Source organism: Petaurus breviceps, unplaced genomic scaffold (genome assembly GCF_028583685.1).
Source record: "Petaurus breviceps papuanus isolate PSGF00001 unplaced genomic scaffold, PetGlider_PUasm1.0 81, whole genome shotgun sequence".
Taxonomy (NCBI): domain Eukaryota; kingdom Metazoa; phylum Chordata; class Mammalia; order Diprotodontia; family Petauridae; genus Petaurus; species Petaurus breviceps.
This window is the reverse complement of record NW_027186546.1, coordinates 6,184,924-6,200,877: the sequence shown is the minus strand read 5'-3', so window position 1 is coordinate 6,200,877 and position 15,954 is coordinate 6,184,924. Positions and strand designations below refer to the sequence as shown.

Genomic DNA, 15,954 nt, shown 5'->3' with positions numbered 1-15,954 from the left:
AATCAAGAATTACAAGTAAAGAAAAGTCAGATACATTGAGTGGCTTTTCTTCTCAGTACATCTTTATTCCTTCCCAGCTTGGCCAGCTGTAGCTTCCCAAAGTGTGGTCATTTTGTGGGGTGCCTTTTGCTTGGTTCTTGCCACTCAAGGCACATGAGGCTCCCCTGCCCCTTTTTTGGTTCATTGTCAGGAAATCGGTAAATAGAAGAAGGAAGTGGTATATAGATCCCAACTGTCAGAAGGACATGCTTCCTGAGAATAAGTCAGCTGAAGGAATTTTTTTTTTCTTAAAGCACTTTTATCTATTCAGTTCTCCTCCTATTTTGTCGAGCTTGAACAATTTGACACAACACTTCTTGGTTTCAGTTTAACCATTCAGGGACAAAATCATAATTAAATGACAAGGCATTTTCTCCACACATGTGCGAAAGTCAGTGTTAGTCTGGAGATAACCAATTCTACTTCCTAGAAACTTTGGGAATATTTTCAGTTTATGCTTATTACTTTTATTTGACTTTTTATTCTTACTGACCATTCCATTTTCTGTGAACTCTGCTACTGTAAGCATATTTTTGATTTAAAATATTTTTTTAAAAGTTTTCATGATTTTAATTTAAAAAGGCACAACAGGGTGCCAGTCAAACAGCATTGTTTCCTAACTCCATGCTGTTGAAAGTCTGGAATGCACTCACTCCCTTGTCATCTGTTTCTCTAAGAAGGCCTAGTGTCCCTCCCTCAAAACCAAAGCCATTCCATCCTACATTAGGCCTGTGCTAATTCTCACCTCTCACCTGCTTATGCCTCCCCTTAAAAATGCCTTTGCATAGTATTTATTTATTTATTTATGAAATACCTGCTTCAATAGTCTATTCAATAGGATTCAATTTTTGTGTGTTGTCTCACCTGGCATAAGGTGTTTGAAGGCAGGGACTGTTTAAGAACCTAGCTTCTGAGCTGGCAGGGACCCTCAGAGGCCATCAAAGCCAGCCTGTTCCTTTTATAGTTCAGGACATTGATACCTGTATGGAAGCTAAGGGACTTCTCCCAGGTCACAAAGGTAGTCTTATTTTTGTCTCTTTATATAAAGTGATTGGTACATAGCAGGTGTTTAATATGTGCTTGTTAATTGATCCCAGTATCAATATTATAAAAATTGAATTTGTAATATTCTACAAACTTGCTTCTACTCCAAACGCTGGTATTTCTGTTGCTGATTGCATTTGCTTCCCAGTTGCCTTGGGCTTTATCTTCTTCCTCTGCCCACACAGCCCATGCCAGTTGAGGGCCCTCATTACTCTCAGCCTAGACAACTGTAATAGTCTCCTCATTGTTCCCTCTCTATCTCCTTCAGTCCATGCCCATTTTCCTATGGTGCAGGTATGTAATTGTCACCTCCCTCCTCAAGTGGGTCCTCAGTTGCCCCAAGGATGAATAAAAACTATGCCTGGCATTCTTGGTATTCTACAATCTGGCCCAAACCTGCCTTTACAGCCTTATTTCATGTTTTGCCTCTCCTGGTGTAATAGTAATGGAATTTAAAGATCCCCCTATATTGGCTTGGTTTTTGGTTTGATTGTGTTAAAAACCAGAGCTTGTGAATCCCACTTGTGGGATGGACTTGTTGACATGAAAAGAGAGGGCTGAACTGGGTTGAGCTGGTGATGTAAATTTAGAGAGACACAAGAAAAGAGAGAGGCAGAAGAACTTTTTGGAAGCAGCATCTTGGAGGTGGAGAGAGACTGAGAGGATTGCTGAGGGCCACTTTGAATTGCCCAGGACTTTTGAGAGCTGCCACCCAGAGCTGCCAAGACTGAGGAGACATGGCTGTTATGCTGGTACTTTGTCTGTTTTGATGTTGTTTTGCCAGATTTGTCCACTGGTGAAGGACAGTCCTGTTGTTGCAGAGGTCCTGCAGGGAACCTTGCTGTTGGTTCAGAGCTCCTTGAGACTGTTCTGCAGACAGAGAGTGAATTCTGTCCACTGGTGAAGGACAGTGCTGTTGTTGCAGAGGTTCTGGAACCTTGCTGTTGGTTCAGAAGCCCTGAAGAAGGATTTTCTTGTTGTATGTTTACAGAAATCCTGGAAGGGGGTTTTGCTAATGTTTTCAGGGGTCCTAGGACTGTTCTGCAGACAGAGAATGAATTAATGAAGACACTGGCAATGTATCTTGTGGCCTTGCTAAGCTTTGTCTCCCTAGGAACAAAGATTGCTGAGAGCCTGCCTCGTGTCAAGATGAAGAAAAGACCTCCATTTGGGTATTAAATGCTGTGCTTAAACTTGTTGTAACTCTGGGGTAGATTCAGTTGTGATCCAAGGGTGGAGAACTTTTGACTTTTTTGTGCTCTGTGATTGAACAAAGGAATGTACATTACTTATGAAACTAATCTCCATTTGAGAAGAGGGGCTTTGTGATGGACTAAATGAATGTACAGCCTAGGGGTGGAGTAGTATTTAGAAGAGGGACTTTGTGATTGATTAAATGAATGTAATGTCCAGGGATGGGGTAGTACTTGGAGATTATTTAATCACACTTGGTAAATGCTGTATTTTGAATTATGCTATATTTTGATTCTATCTGTTCTTAATTTTTCACTGAATAAAATGGAGAGCACCTATGCTGGTATTTTGAACCTTGGGAAGTTGCCTTTGCTTGGCATTACACCTGGCTATCCCCCAGCCATGGTACTGCAGATTGTTCACCCTCCATCATGGTGATCTCACTCAAGGCCTGTGGACCCTTTGTGATTTACCTTCTGCCTTTCACCCATATACATGCACCCTCTTTCCATGCAGAGACACTTGCCCAGGCTTTCTTATCTTACCCAAACTGGTATTGCTGTAAGTGACTCCGTGGGATCCACAGCATAGCCCAGCTGCACCCCCCAATCATACATGTTTACACCATGTTTCTGATTTCCTGTTGGGGCTACTGATCCCAGCCTTGACTCACCCAACCCACCTCATGTGCATATTCCTCTCCCCCCAACATGCTATTCATTGATTCTTTGCAGTTCTAATTATGCCTATTGCCTTCTCACTTATTTACATCAGGTATTAGGGAACAGGAAAGAAGTGAGACAGGAAGAATCCCTGGGGTGTATCTTGGGCCTGTTTCCTAAAAGGTCAGGGTATGGTTTCAGAAGAAGCAATGCTTACTCAAAAAGAAAGAAAATACCCAATTATTTCTCACCCTTCCTTCCTTGTAACTTGGTTTTTTGTATTATTCATCATAACTATTCATTATAGTCCTAAAATGAATAATGAAGGCGTTATCTTTTTGGTTAAAGCTATTTTTGCCTATTTTAATCAAATATGAATTTGTAGTAATTATAGGTCTTTTCACCCTTGTAGATTTCAACTTCCTTGAGGAAATCAAAATATGCATAGTACTTAGGAATGTATATTTTGTAGATATAAAGTGATTTAGGATTAGAAAATGTTGAACATAATTGTGCTTTATATATTTAGAGAGGTTAAGGCCTAGAGAAAGTCAGAAAAACATTTTTCCTTCTTAGCTTTTCCCTTCAAAAAAATTAAAATGTTTTCTATAAAAATTTTTTGCTTCTTTTTTGAATGTTCATTTCTCTTGGGAGTAGAGGACAAGAAGTGAATTTTAAAAACTAATATTTAATGAATAGATTAAAATTTTGCTGAATAAATATGATATCCTCTAAGACAGTCTTAGACTTGAGTTCTGTGTTTTGTCCAGTTAAGGCAGGAACTGGAGAAAGAAAGATAGGTCATAGTAGGGAAAAGGGGAATAGAAAAGGTGAGGGAGACACGGAAGTTCTTTCATTCAAAAATTATTTATAGTAGGTATACTTGTTTGACCGGGTTTCGGGGTCCAGTGACTTTGAAACAGGGGAATGATGTTACAGGGTATTATCTAGAGGTAGAACACTTGACTTCCATCTTCTTTTCTTCACTATCTCCCCTCTCATAGAGGGACTGGGTTAAGACATTACATTTTGTTTCTCTTGTGGAAGGTGAATATATATCTTAATATATATAGTAGTGTAGTGATATACCGATGATGATGCTTTTACCACCTGGTATTATAAGTACAAATGTAATAATAATTAAAAAAAAATCTTCCCATTTCAGGTCTTCTTGAATTTTCTTTGGGGAAATTTAGACACTTCATGCTCAATAAGCCCTTTCCAGAAGAAGCTGTATTGCGTCATATTGCAAGCAACATCACGTTTATAATCTTCCAAGTGCATTCACAGTACAAGAACATAACAGTCTCTTTCTACAAGGTCTGTATGAGGGGTTCCCTCACTTTGAATTGATTTATGTTTTTGGATCTGCTAAAAAGCATTTTGTGTATGCTAATGGAACTAAATCTCTTCTAAATGATGGACTTTTAAAATTTTGGATTATTACTATTTTAAAAATAAAGATGAAGCCATAGTTGAGTGAGTTGTGTTGATAGATTAGATTATTCATTAGATAATTAATTAGATTGTAAACTCCTGCAATGTTAATGGGATTTAAGATCTCCCCCCATTAATAGGTGACATGTGGAGTCCATTAAGGGAAGCTTGTGTGGGGGAGACTAGCTTCTAAGAAGGCTTTCACACCTTTTGCTAATTTCTAATTAGGCACTGGGTCAGGAGGGTTGTGATGCCCTCTGGCTCTGAGAAGTGTGTATATATACTCTGAGTCAGTATTTGCTTCCGGGGCTCGATTATGAGAAGGATCTTGTGATTCCCTGGTCGAGATTCTGAGTAGTAATATGTTCAGAGCTCCCTGACTGCTCAGATGTAAAGACTTTCTCGATCCAGGGATGTATGTAAAGTGTATAGCAATATTGCTTTGATTCAGGCCGTCAGAGCCCTGTCTGTTTTTCTTTATTTCTCTGCTTATATTTTCTCTGAAGTTCAGGGTCCTGACTTTTCTCCTGAATTAGTGATTGTTATTAAAAAAGATTGTTGACTCCTTGTACAGCTATTTTTCTTAGTAAAGCAGATCTAAGAACCTGTGCTAGCAGCCATCCTGGCTATGCCAGTGTTGGTTGCTGCCACAGGTCCTTAGGGGCGGAGACTTTGCCTCTTTCCGTATCACTAGTGTTTAGTACAGCATTTGGTACATAATAAATATTGATTTATTGATCGATATTGATGGAAGCAGGTTCTGCCTTGGAGAATATCTGTTAGAGGAATTTATTGTATAAAAAAACGAATGCCTTTCATAATTTAGTTTTCTTCTTGACCTGATCCTTGCCTCATACTTCTGATAGTGGCCTTTGCTGAGATGCATTTCATAAGATCTCCAGTTGTTATCCAAACATTAACTTGTATTGTCAACATTTCAGGGAATGTCCAGTAAGAGTGGATCATACTTGTAGTCAGCCTTGTCTAATTCAGTATGTCTGTGGTGGTGTGCAAAAAAAAAATTTTTTTCCCCTTCATTTCTAGAATCCTTTTCCAGACGCTTCAGGAACAGGTGTGGACAGAGGCCTAGTTTCCATTCTTAGACCAGAACAGAGTGTTTGTACTTGGTACTTAGAGACTTCAGGTGCTGATAATGTCTGGAGTGTGGCTGTTCCCCTTTCTTATTCAGAAAAAGGTAACTCTTGATTTGAGCTACACACTGTCCTCCAGCAAGCCAGTTAGTGCCTTTAACCTGAAGGTGACTCCCTTAGGTCACCTGTCTGTAGTTTCCTGTGGGTGGTATTTATTGGAGAAAGAAGATCTGTTACATTATTAGCCTTGTTAGATTTAATGAATGACCCCCAATTTTAATCCAGGTTTTAACTAACCACCAGTAGCCCTTGGTGAGTGTTCAACTCTACGTTTTTTTCTTCTCTTGGAAATTGTAAATTGAGGGACATGCCTTTCTCTCTTGTCCATCATAGTTCGTTTTCTACTTTGAAGTAAGTTTCTCAGTCTTCCCTCTTCTTCCCCATGCCCTTTTCCTTTTATAAATTTCTTTCATTGGCTGGTATAGCATACAGTGAGATCTGAAGGACGTGTACCTCCAGAGGGGGGGATGTTGGGCACTGAAAAGTTGTAGGCTTTGCTTGTCTGCACTAGTACATGGTTGGAGGATTTGAGAGACGTGATCTCTAGTAACTTAACTCTTTATTTTACTTCTAGATCCCATCCCTGGAGGCTGTAATCTGGAGTTTGATTTAGATGTGGATCCCAACATTTACTTGGAGTATAATTTATATGAAACAATGATCAAATTTGCCCCAGCAAATCTAGGACATGCCAGGTATGTATAACTCTCCAGGTTGCTTTTAGATTAAAACCTACTCTATTGTAAAGCTGTATGTAAAGGTGGCTCAGTGGTCAGAGTGCAGGACTTGGGAGTTAGGAAGATCTGAGTTTGAATCCTTCCCCTGGCACTTAGCCTTGTGACCTGGGGCAAGTCACTTAATGCTTGGTTCCTCAGTTTCCTGATTTGTAAAATGGAAGTGATAATACCCCCTGCCTCACAGAATTGTTGTTATTGTTTGTTATTCTGTCATTTCGGTTCTGTCCAGCTCTTCTCAACCCTATCTGGGGTTTTCTTGGCAAAGATAACTGGAGTAGTTTGCTATTTCCTTCTCCAACTCACTTTACAGTTGATGAAACTGAGGCAAACAGTAATGGTTAAATGACTTGCACAGAGTCACACAGCTAGACACTTGTCTGAGGTTGGATTTGAACAAGATTAGAACAAGATTATACATATAATTAACAAGCATTTATTAATTACCTACTATATGTTTCAGGGACTCTGCTAATTGCTGGGATTCTAAAGATCAAATATGTTGGGCAGTTAGGTGACAAAGTATAGAGAGTGACAGGCCTGGAGTTAGGAAGACTTGATTTATTAAATTTTTTTTTTTAAGCAATTGGGGTTAAGTAACTTGCTCAAGGTTACACGGCCAGTTATTTTTGGGTGTGGTGCTGAGTGTCTGAGCCCGGGATTTGATCTCTAGGTCATCCCAACACTGGAGCCGGTGCTCTTACTCGCTGAGCCACCTGGCCGCCCCCAAGACTTGATTTCTTATGTGGCCTCAGACACTACTAGCTCTGTGACTCTGGACGAGTCACTTAACCCCATTTGCCTCAGTTTCCTCTTCTGTAAAATGGGCTAGACAAGGAAATGGCAAACCCCTCCAGTGTCTTTGCCAAAAAAGACCCAAATGGGGCCATGAAGAATTGGGTGTGACTGAAACAACTGAACAACAAAAAACAAAAAAAAGACCAAAAAAATTAGGAAACATCCTACCCTCAGGGAGCTTTCATTGTGTTGGAGGAGACAAAAATATACACATATACTTAGATATACAAAGTAGTTTTAGTGGTGGTAGTTAACAATAACTAGCATTTATGCCAGCTACCAGTTATAAATGTGATCTCATTGGAAATAGTTTTGGAAGGTAGGATGTCAGCATATTGGGGATTAGGGAGAAACTTCAAATAGAAAATGATGAATCTCAAACCTTAGTCTTTTTTTTGGGGGGGGAGCTTTTTGGAAGGTAGTTGGGGTTAAGTGACTTGCTCAAGGTCACATGGCTAATAAACCTCAGTCTTAAGGGATTCTTTGAGCAAAGGTGAAAAAGGGAATGCATTCCAGTCATGGAGAGGGAACTGTACAAAGGCACCAAGATGGGAGTGTCAGTGTGAGGAATGGCCAGAAGGCTCAGTGGGCTGAACGAAATAAAGGAGAGTTATATATAATGAGATTAGAAAGGCAGGTTCGGGCCAGGTTATGAGGACTCTTTCAAATACCAAGAAGAATTTCAATCTGACCATAGAGTATGGGTTCTTACATTCTGGTCTGTAAACTTGTCTTTTTTAAACATATTTTGGTAACTGAATTTCAATATAATTGATTTCCCTTGTAATCATATATTTTATTCACTTAAAAACATTTTTTTTTCCCTGAGAAGGAGGCTAAGCTTCACCAGAATGCCATCAGGATTCATGACACCAAAATGGCTAAGAAACTATCCCCTCCAGACTATAGGGGGATATTGGAGAATCAACACAAATTAAGAAAATAAATCTTCAGCCAAGTAGTAGGACAGAAAATAAATCTACAGAAATAATCAGCATTTTTATCCAGCGAGTCTGAAAAGTTCTGGTGCAGTTTTAAACTTGAATAGCTTATATAAATAATTTCTAATAGTTATTCTAACCAGTAAAATGGATAGAAGGGTGAATTTCAGTTAAAACAACAAAATGTGTTAAGTATCTGATTATTCACCTTTGGCAAGACACATAAAAGGCTTAAATACAACTACCAAGCAGGTTTTATAGACATAAAAGGAAGATCTACATATAACAGAAGTATTTAATGTTCCTGACTATGATGTGCTAATATAGTCAGTATTACAGAACTCCTTAACAAGCACCATACCAATGAAAATAGCAAGAAAATGTTATATAGAATTAAATGAAATAATAATGTTCCGGTGAAGGGACAAAAGATCAAGAATATAAAAGGAAACTGGCAAAAAAAAAAACCAGTTAAGAAGTAATGGTATCGTCAGCTTTCAGATTCTATTATGAAATAGTAATTATCCAAAGTATACTAGTTTTTAAAAAGAAATGTATATGAATGGAATAATTTAAATGAGCATGATTTTAAAAAACAAACTTGGGCAATAATTCCCTGCCAGTGAAGCTGTTAATTGGTCTAACCATTTTGAAAAGCCATATGGAACGATACAAGAAAAATTAGAAAATTATTACATTCCTTGATACAGTGATTTAACTTGTAAGTTAATACCCCAAAGGAGGTCATCAATAAGAAGAAAAGCCCCATGTGTACAAAAATATTCCTGGTTTTCATTTTATCTCTTCGTCCTCTCCCTGCCTTGCATGGTGATTTCCTGCATACAGTAGGTTAATAAATGCTGGTTGTACTGAATGGATCATTAAACAGAGAAATGGAATTTACCAGTCCTCAAACATGAAAAGTACGACTGTGAATTTTCTATAATTTAAATATAATTTTAAGCTTTTTCTTTTAAGTCTATAAAATTGTTTTAAGTGCTAGTTTTCTGTTTTTTGCTTATATTTGACACTTAAGTTGTAAGGGAAGAGTGTTTTTGCTTCTGCTTAATTGTGTTTTGTTTCAGAGGCACAGATCCTCCACCTTGTGATCTGGGGACTGGCCTGGACTCCAGATGGAGGTTGCAGTATGATGTCTATCAGTATTTTTTGCCTGAGAACAACCTCACTGAAGAGGTGTTACTAAGACATATGCAGAAGATGTCTGTGGTGTCTCAGATAGAAGCCAGTGGTTTCAAAGTAAGTACGGAATTTGGTGGTGTACCCTAAAAGTCACTAAACTGTGCATTCCCTTTGATCCATTAATTGTACTTTTAGACCTTTGATACCCCAAAGAGATCAAGCAAGGAAAAAAATGACCCATATATAGAAAAGTATTATCAGCAGAAAACTGAAAACTAAGAGGGAATGACTGAACAGATTTTGATACGTGAATATAATGGATTGTTAGTGAGCTGTAAGAATTGATGAAAGGAATGCTTTTAGAGAAAACTAGGGAAACATATATGAACTGATGCAGAGTGAAGTGATCAGAACCAAGAAAAGAACTTATACTATTCAATGAAAACAAGGATAAAAAGGAATGCTGGATCTTCCTCTTTGCAATCAGGTGCCCAGTCTTTGGCATGGTCTGAGGGATGCAAAGTAAGTAAAGAAAAAATGAAAAGAAAAAGTAGCTTCTCAGAAGCCACTGAGATATGGTTAGCCCTTGTAGGGTTGTGAATTCATTCTATTTGGTTTCTAATCTTGTGAAATTACTCCACAAAAGACTTAGTCTCATGCCTTGTTGTTCCATGGAGGTCACAGTAGGTTCTAGAAGGTCATATTGGCAAAGGACAGACTTGGGTATGTTGTACCAAATTTGCAATTTGTATGTTGTGCTCAGCATAGGACTGTTGGTCTCCTGTCTGAAGTCCAGCCTAATCTCTGAGAAGCTTATTACACATTGTCCACAAAACTTTAACTCCTTGAAATACTGAACTGTCATTTTTGGGAGTCTTTACTAATGCCATCACAAGATGGTTTACATATTGTGAATTGACCTGTTTAAAATGCATGAGTATTGGTTGAGAACAGGGATGACCTGATGGAGTGATACAGAGAAGATAAATGTGGGCATTATTTATCTACCATCATAATAGTCGCACAAACAATCTTTGATTGAGTTTGAGGAATATAGTGGGCTCAAAATAAGCCAGGCACCATAAATGTGAAACTTTTATTTCTTCCTGCACAGGGAAGAGGGGACTGCTGTTAGAGCCTGAAAAATCTCAGTTTTTCAAGCAAGATAAATTCTTAAGTTTTATTGAGCTGCAAAAACTTTCATTGATAAAATCCTAACCCTCAGAGTGACTATACTCTTGCATAGGCACAGTGCCTCGCACGCTATAGGCACTTAATAAATGTCCATCAGTGGACTGATTGATAGGCAGGTGACCCTGCTTAGTGTCTAAATCAGGGAGGCTTTGAAACTTTGAAATCATCTAGAAAGCAAATGATTAAACTTTAGAATAGTTTAACATTTATGTATTAGTGGTATCATATAAGGCCACCCTAGAGGTAGGTTATGGTGTGTGATAGAAATAGTAATTCATGATTGGCATTTCAAAACAGATGCATCGGCGTTAGGATGGGTGCATTGCACACTGTTGTGTAATGTTGAACCATGTGAGTGGTCAACAGTGTTGTTTAGCTCCTGTGACAAAGGAAAAACGGAAACTTGGAGGTGAGGAGGTAAATAGCCCATTTGCAAAATGGAGGCCCAGGTGAGCTAGAAGACAATTCAGTTCATCATCAGATGTCCTTCATGGATTTTGTTTCTTGTCATTTCCACAGCCTAGGTTATGAAAATTTGAAAACTTTGGAAGGGCTTTGTGAAGATGCCTTGTTACGTCTTGTTCCTGATGGGGGTGGTGCAAAAGCTCTATGCTCCGAAGCATTTGGGGGTCTGCTCTGTGGAAGACTATTTCCACAAATTGTTTTTTAAATCTTTACTACGGGTGTATTGAGCTTGTGATATGTTGAGTGGAGTTTTTGTTTAATTTTGGGCACAAAGTAATCAAGCTGTCATTTTGTATTTCAGGTTGCTACTCTGAAATCTAGTGATAAGACCATTGTTTACTTCTCATCTGTCCCAGGACAGGGTGTGATTTATAACGTCATTGTACGGGACCCAGCTTTAAATACATCAACTGCATATGTTCCTGCTCACACATATGCCTGCCACTTCAATACTACCCTAGATAATTGTTCTTCTCTTGGTGAGTGCATTAATCCATTCATCTAAATCAAGAAAGAACCCTTCGACTCCAAACACTGGTCTTGGCAAATGAGGAATTTCAATGTGATTATCAGTGTTCCTGCCATCATTTTTCATTTTTAGCCCCAACGAGCTAAAATTTGTTATCTTTTTTATTTTTGTCGTCTGTGTTGTTTCCCCCAGCTGATGTTTCTTTACCCATTTACTATACTCTATATTGGGGGTGGGGAACCTGCTGCTTCGAGACTCTAGATCTTCCGTGCTTTCCTTTTAAGTCCGGTAAGACCTTCCTCCTTTCAGACAGACCTGCCTCTTTTCCTTGACTCCATATCATTTCTCTTCCATATCTTTTGCTTGCATCCTGAGATACTCTAGAGAATACCAATATTACATATCATTTCTCTTCCATATTTTTTTCTAGCATCCTGAGATGCGCTAGAGAATATCTGGAGAGAAATTTCTCTTTAAAAAACATTTCCGCAATTTTATTTATCTTTTGTTTTTTAAATCACCTTCATTTCCAAATTTATCTCTTCTATTTATTTTAAAAAATATATGTGCATTTATTTATAAATTTTATATATGTGTACATGGTTCTAAGTTAATTTCAATATTTAGTTTTAGTAGCTATAATCTAAAAAAGATAACTCAGTAAGATATGTATCTGCAAATGAAAGAGGTGCATTTTTTATTGTACTTGCTTAATAATTTTTTTCATCTTTTTAAAAAAAGTTAAATTTATATTTTTTACAATGAATGAAAACCCACTTTTGCTTCCTTCCACTTCTCCTCCCCAGCCCCTAGAAAAGAAAAAAAAAACCAAACCAAACCCTTGTAACAAATATCTATGGTCAAGCAATGAAGATTCTTGGATTTTTCCATGACTAAAAAACCCCAAACTTTCATCCTCCACCCTGAGTCTGTCACCTCTGTGTCAAGATGTGGATAGAATTTTTCATCCTGAGTTCTCTGGAATCTTGGTTGGTCATTCCCCCTATCAGACTTCTTATTTCTTTCAGAGCTGTGTCTGTGTTATCTTTATGATGTTACTGCTATGGTGTCAAATTGCCTGCCTGATTTTGCTGCTCTGTTTCCCTTCGTATAAGTCTTCTCTGATGTCTTTGAGACCACACCCTTCTTCATTTCTTATAGCATAATAGTAGTCCATCATATTGATATACTATAGCTTGTTAAGCCATTCTCTAGTTAATGACCTCCCCTACCCCCAGTTTCCACTTTTTTTTTTACCATGCAAAAAGAGTTCCTATAAATATTTTTCTACATATGAGCCATTTTTCTTTTTCTTTGATTTCTTTGGGAGTATAGACCTATTAGTGGTATCAATGGATCAACGGGTAAAGAGAATTTTTTAAATTGGGGGGCATAGTTCCAAATTTTTTTCCAGAATGGCAGGACCAATTCGCAGCTTCACCAACATTGTATGAATTGTCTTATTTTCCAGTCTCTTTTCCTATTCCATGAGCCATCTCCCCGTAACAAAGAATAAAAAAGAAAGAAAAATTAAACAGAACTAACCAGCATATCAAGAGTCTGGTAGTATGTGCAAGAAGGAGATGACTGATGTTCTAGCTCAGGTTAGGACAAAATCCCTTTCAAAGTTAAGGTCTTGGGTTCCCCCTGTTGAAATTTTCTGATTTCTTTATCAATATCAGACCACATTATTAAATGGGTAGAATGAGTATCTTTGATAAAGAGATTGAAAAATGAGAATGAAAACCAGCAACAGAGATGGAAGGAGGCATCTTGGAAGCATGGAACCTGGGGGAATCCTTTCATATCACCTTGATGTATGGCCTTGGGAAACTCTTTTAATTCCTTTGAATGATTTTCCTCGTCTGCTAAATAAGGAAGTTTTGAATCATGAGTAAAAAGGTCCTGCAACAAATAGAAATACCCTCAAATTTGTGACTATTGGTAAATGTGATAGCTGGCTGAGCACTCGGTAACCTCATAATTCCCCCCTTCTCCTACCACTGGTAGGTTGATAACCATCATCATGATAAAACAGGAAAGCTTCTAAACCAAGGGTGTGGAGCTTGTAGCCTCAAGGCCACATGTGGCCCTCTAGGGCTTCAAGTACAGCCCTTTGACTGAATCTAAACTTCATATAATAAATCTCCTTAATAAAAGGGTTTGGTCTGTAAAACTTGGACTCAATCAAAAGGCCGAACCCAAGGACCTAGAAGGGCACATGTGGCCTTGAGGCCACAGGTTCCTCACCCCTGTTCTAAACAGGCTGATAATTCCCAACAAACAGATCTCTGAGGGAAAAAAGCACTTTGGTTTTGTTTTATGAAAGTGTGAGGAATTTTAATATGACACTTGAAGAATAGGTGACCTTGTTTTAAAAATATATCAAGGGATCATTCTCTTTTCACTTGATTCTAAAGAGCCATGAGCATGACAGTGGCAAATTTAGGGAGTAGTTTTATCTTTTTTCCTTTGAATAATTATTTTTCCCAATTCCATATAAGAACAGTTTTAAACATTCATTTAAAAATTTTTGAGTTCCAGATTCTCTACTTTTCCCCTCCCTGAGATAGTAAATAATTTGATATTGGTTATACATGTGCAGCCATGCAAAACATTTTTCCATATTATTTATGTTGTGAAGGAAAAAAACCAACCCTCCCCCCCAAAAAAAACCAGCTGTGAAAAAAAGCAAGTGAAATGCTTTGATTGAACAGTTTTATCTCAGAGAAACTAAGTTAGAGTAAATTTGAGAGTAGAGTCATGGGATCAGATTTTCATTGACACCAGGAAACATTTAATTACCATACTTCATTATTAATTATGTTAAGACATAAGGAAAAAAAAACTTTCTTCACTGCAAGTTGTGCAGTTAGTAAAATGGGTTTTAATTTTTAGCACTGTGACTTTCATTGTATTAATAGATGCTTTTGGGATTTATGCTTTGAAGCAACGATTTCATCAAGTCCAGAAATATAATTAAGTGCTTATTTTGTGGGCTTGGAGGATGGCATAAAAGCTATCATATTGGTCCAGATCAAATAAGATGAACTTTAATAAGGATCCATGTAAAATTCTTTGCTTATGAATTTGATTTTTTTTTCACTCAGGTATAAGAGGTTAGAGCATGGTCTGGCAACACATCATCTGAGAAAGATTTAGAGTTATGGTGGATAAACTCTGTGTGACAGAGTGAGATGTGGCCAAAAACATTAATCCAAATTTAGGCTGCATTTAAAGACATAGTGTCTTGAACATGGAAAGCCATCAGTAATTGCATTGTTCTTCTCCCTGGTCAGACTTCATCTGCAGTATTGTGTTCAGTTCTGACTATTATATTTTAGAAAGGGTATGGACAAGCAGGAAAGTGGGGCACTTATATGGTGGCACCATACTCTGCCTTGCTGACCAGATGTGTTTCTGGATGGAGATGAGAGAAGCTAAGGCCACAGTATTGTTGAATATCTTTGCGGTGTTTGGGCAAATACATGAACTGTATTTTTTATGTATTTTTATGTATTTGTAATTTTATGAACTGTTCACTGACTTTCAAATGCCTCATTTCGTTCTAACATTTAACCTGAACTAACAGGGTTACTGGCATTAGGCTCAATCTCTCAGCTGTCCCAAGGGATTAAGCATGCTATACTTTGACCCAGTGGGCAGAATTAGTAGTAGTGGGAGAGGCAGGAGATGGAGAGAGGCTTGAAAAATTTAGTGACAATTAGAACCATGTACAAGCAGAATGTATACATGCCTCAGGATGAGGTGGAGGTCTTCAGACACAACCGGCTGACCACTTGGGAATGCTGTAGACTGTATAGGGAATTCTTGTTCATATGTGGGTTGGACCTGCACTCCAGAATATCTTCCAGCTCTGGGATCTTGTGCTTAGATTGGATATCACTGCTATTTAATATTATCAGTTAATTTTCCATTTTCTTTTCCTTTGACTAGAAGGACCAGAGCTTAAGAAGACCTCAAAGCATCAAGCTCTGTCAGTTTTATATAAGGCACTTTTAATAATCCCTGTAGGAAAGGCAGTGAGATAGTAGGATGAGGATTTTTATTGAAAAGCAAAATTTTTGGGTCAGTTTATACTCTTGGCCCTTCTGGTTGTTAATTAAGCCTAGGTAGCAATTCAGATGATTACCAAATATGACTCTTATTTTATTTTAATTATTTCTAGGAAGGCTTTCAACCAAAGTGTTTTTCACCATTTTTGCTATTCTTGGTCTCTTCATTTGTTTCTTTGGACACAGATTCTGGAAAACAGGTATTCTCTACCTTTTTAATGTATTTCTGTGTTCTTTTGAATGTTTCTAGTGTTCTATGGCCTAAACAAATAACATCTCAATACGTTTAACCAAATGTGTGAGGACTAGGAATTGCTTTGCATTTTGCCTTTCCTCAATACTTAGAATTTCATTTTTTTCCCCTCAAAAGAGAAAGTTGGTTTGGGTACACACATTGTGTGGCCTTACAGACTTTTGTCGGAATTTTTTATTTTTTAAAAGCTCTAGGTTAATGTGAATTTTTTTTGGGGGGGAATGATTATTGTATTTTATGTTGTGTAAATGAGACACCCATTGCGGTATCTAAAGAGTGTTTTATTTCTCATAGTCTGTGCCTGTAAAAATGCAGGCCACCAACGAATTTGTGTAGAGAAATTTAGAACTCTGAAGT

At 37.8% G+C, this 15,954-nt stretch overlaps 1 protein-coding gene across 1 annotated transcript in view; it reads left to right on the top strand.

Moving 5' to 3' along the window:
• LOC138176124 (transmembrane 7 superfamily member 3-like) overlaps positions 1–15,954 on the top strand; it is a 41,632-nt gene that overhangs the window by 14,670 nt on the left and 11,008 nt on the right. Inside the window, exons 2-7 of the mRNA XM_069106883.1 lie at positions 4,105–4,259; positions 5,421–5,571; positions 6,102–6,222; positions 9,086–9,257; positions 11,101–11,278; positions 15,458–15,544. Of these exons, the coding sequence (XP_068962984.1) occupies positions 4,105–4,259; positions 5,421–5,571; positions 6,102–6,222; positions 9,086–9,257; positions 11,101–11,278; positions 15,458–15,544 (864 nt within the window). The remainder of the gene's footprint in view (positions 1–4,104; positions 4,260–5,420; positions 5,572–6,101; positions 6,223–9,085; positions 9,258–11,100; positions 11,279–15,457; positions 15,545–15,954) is intronic.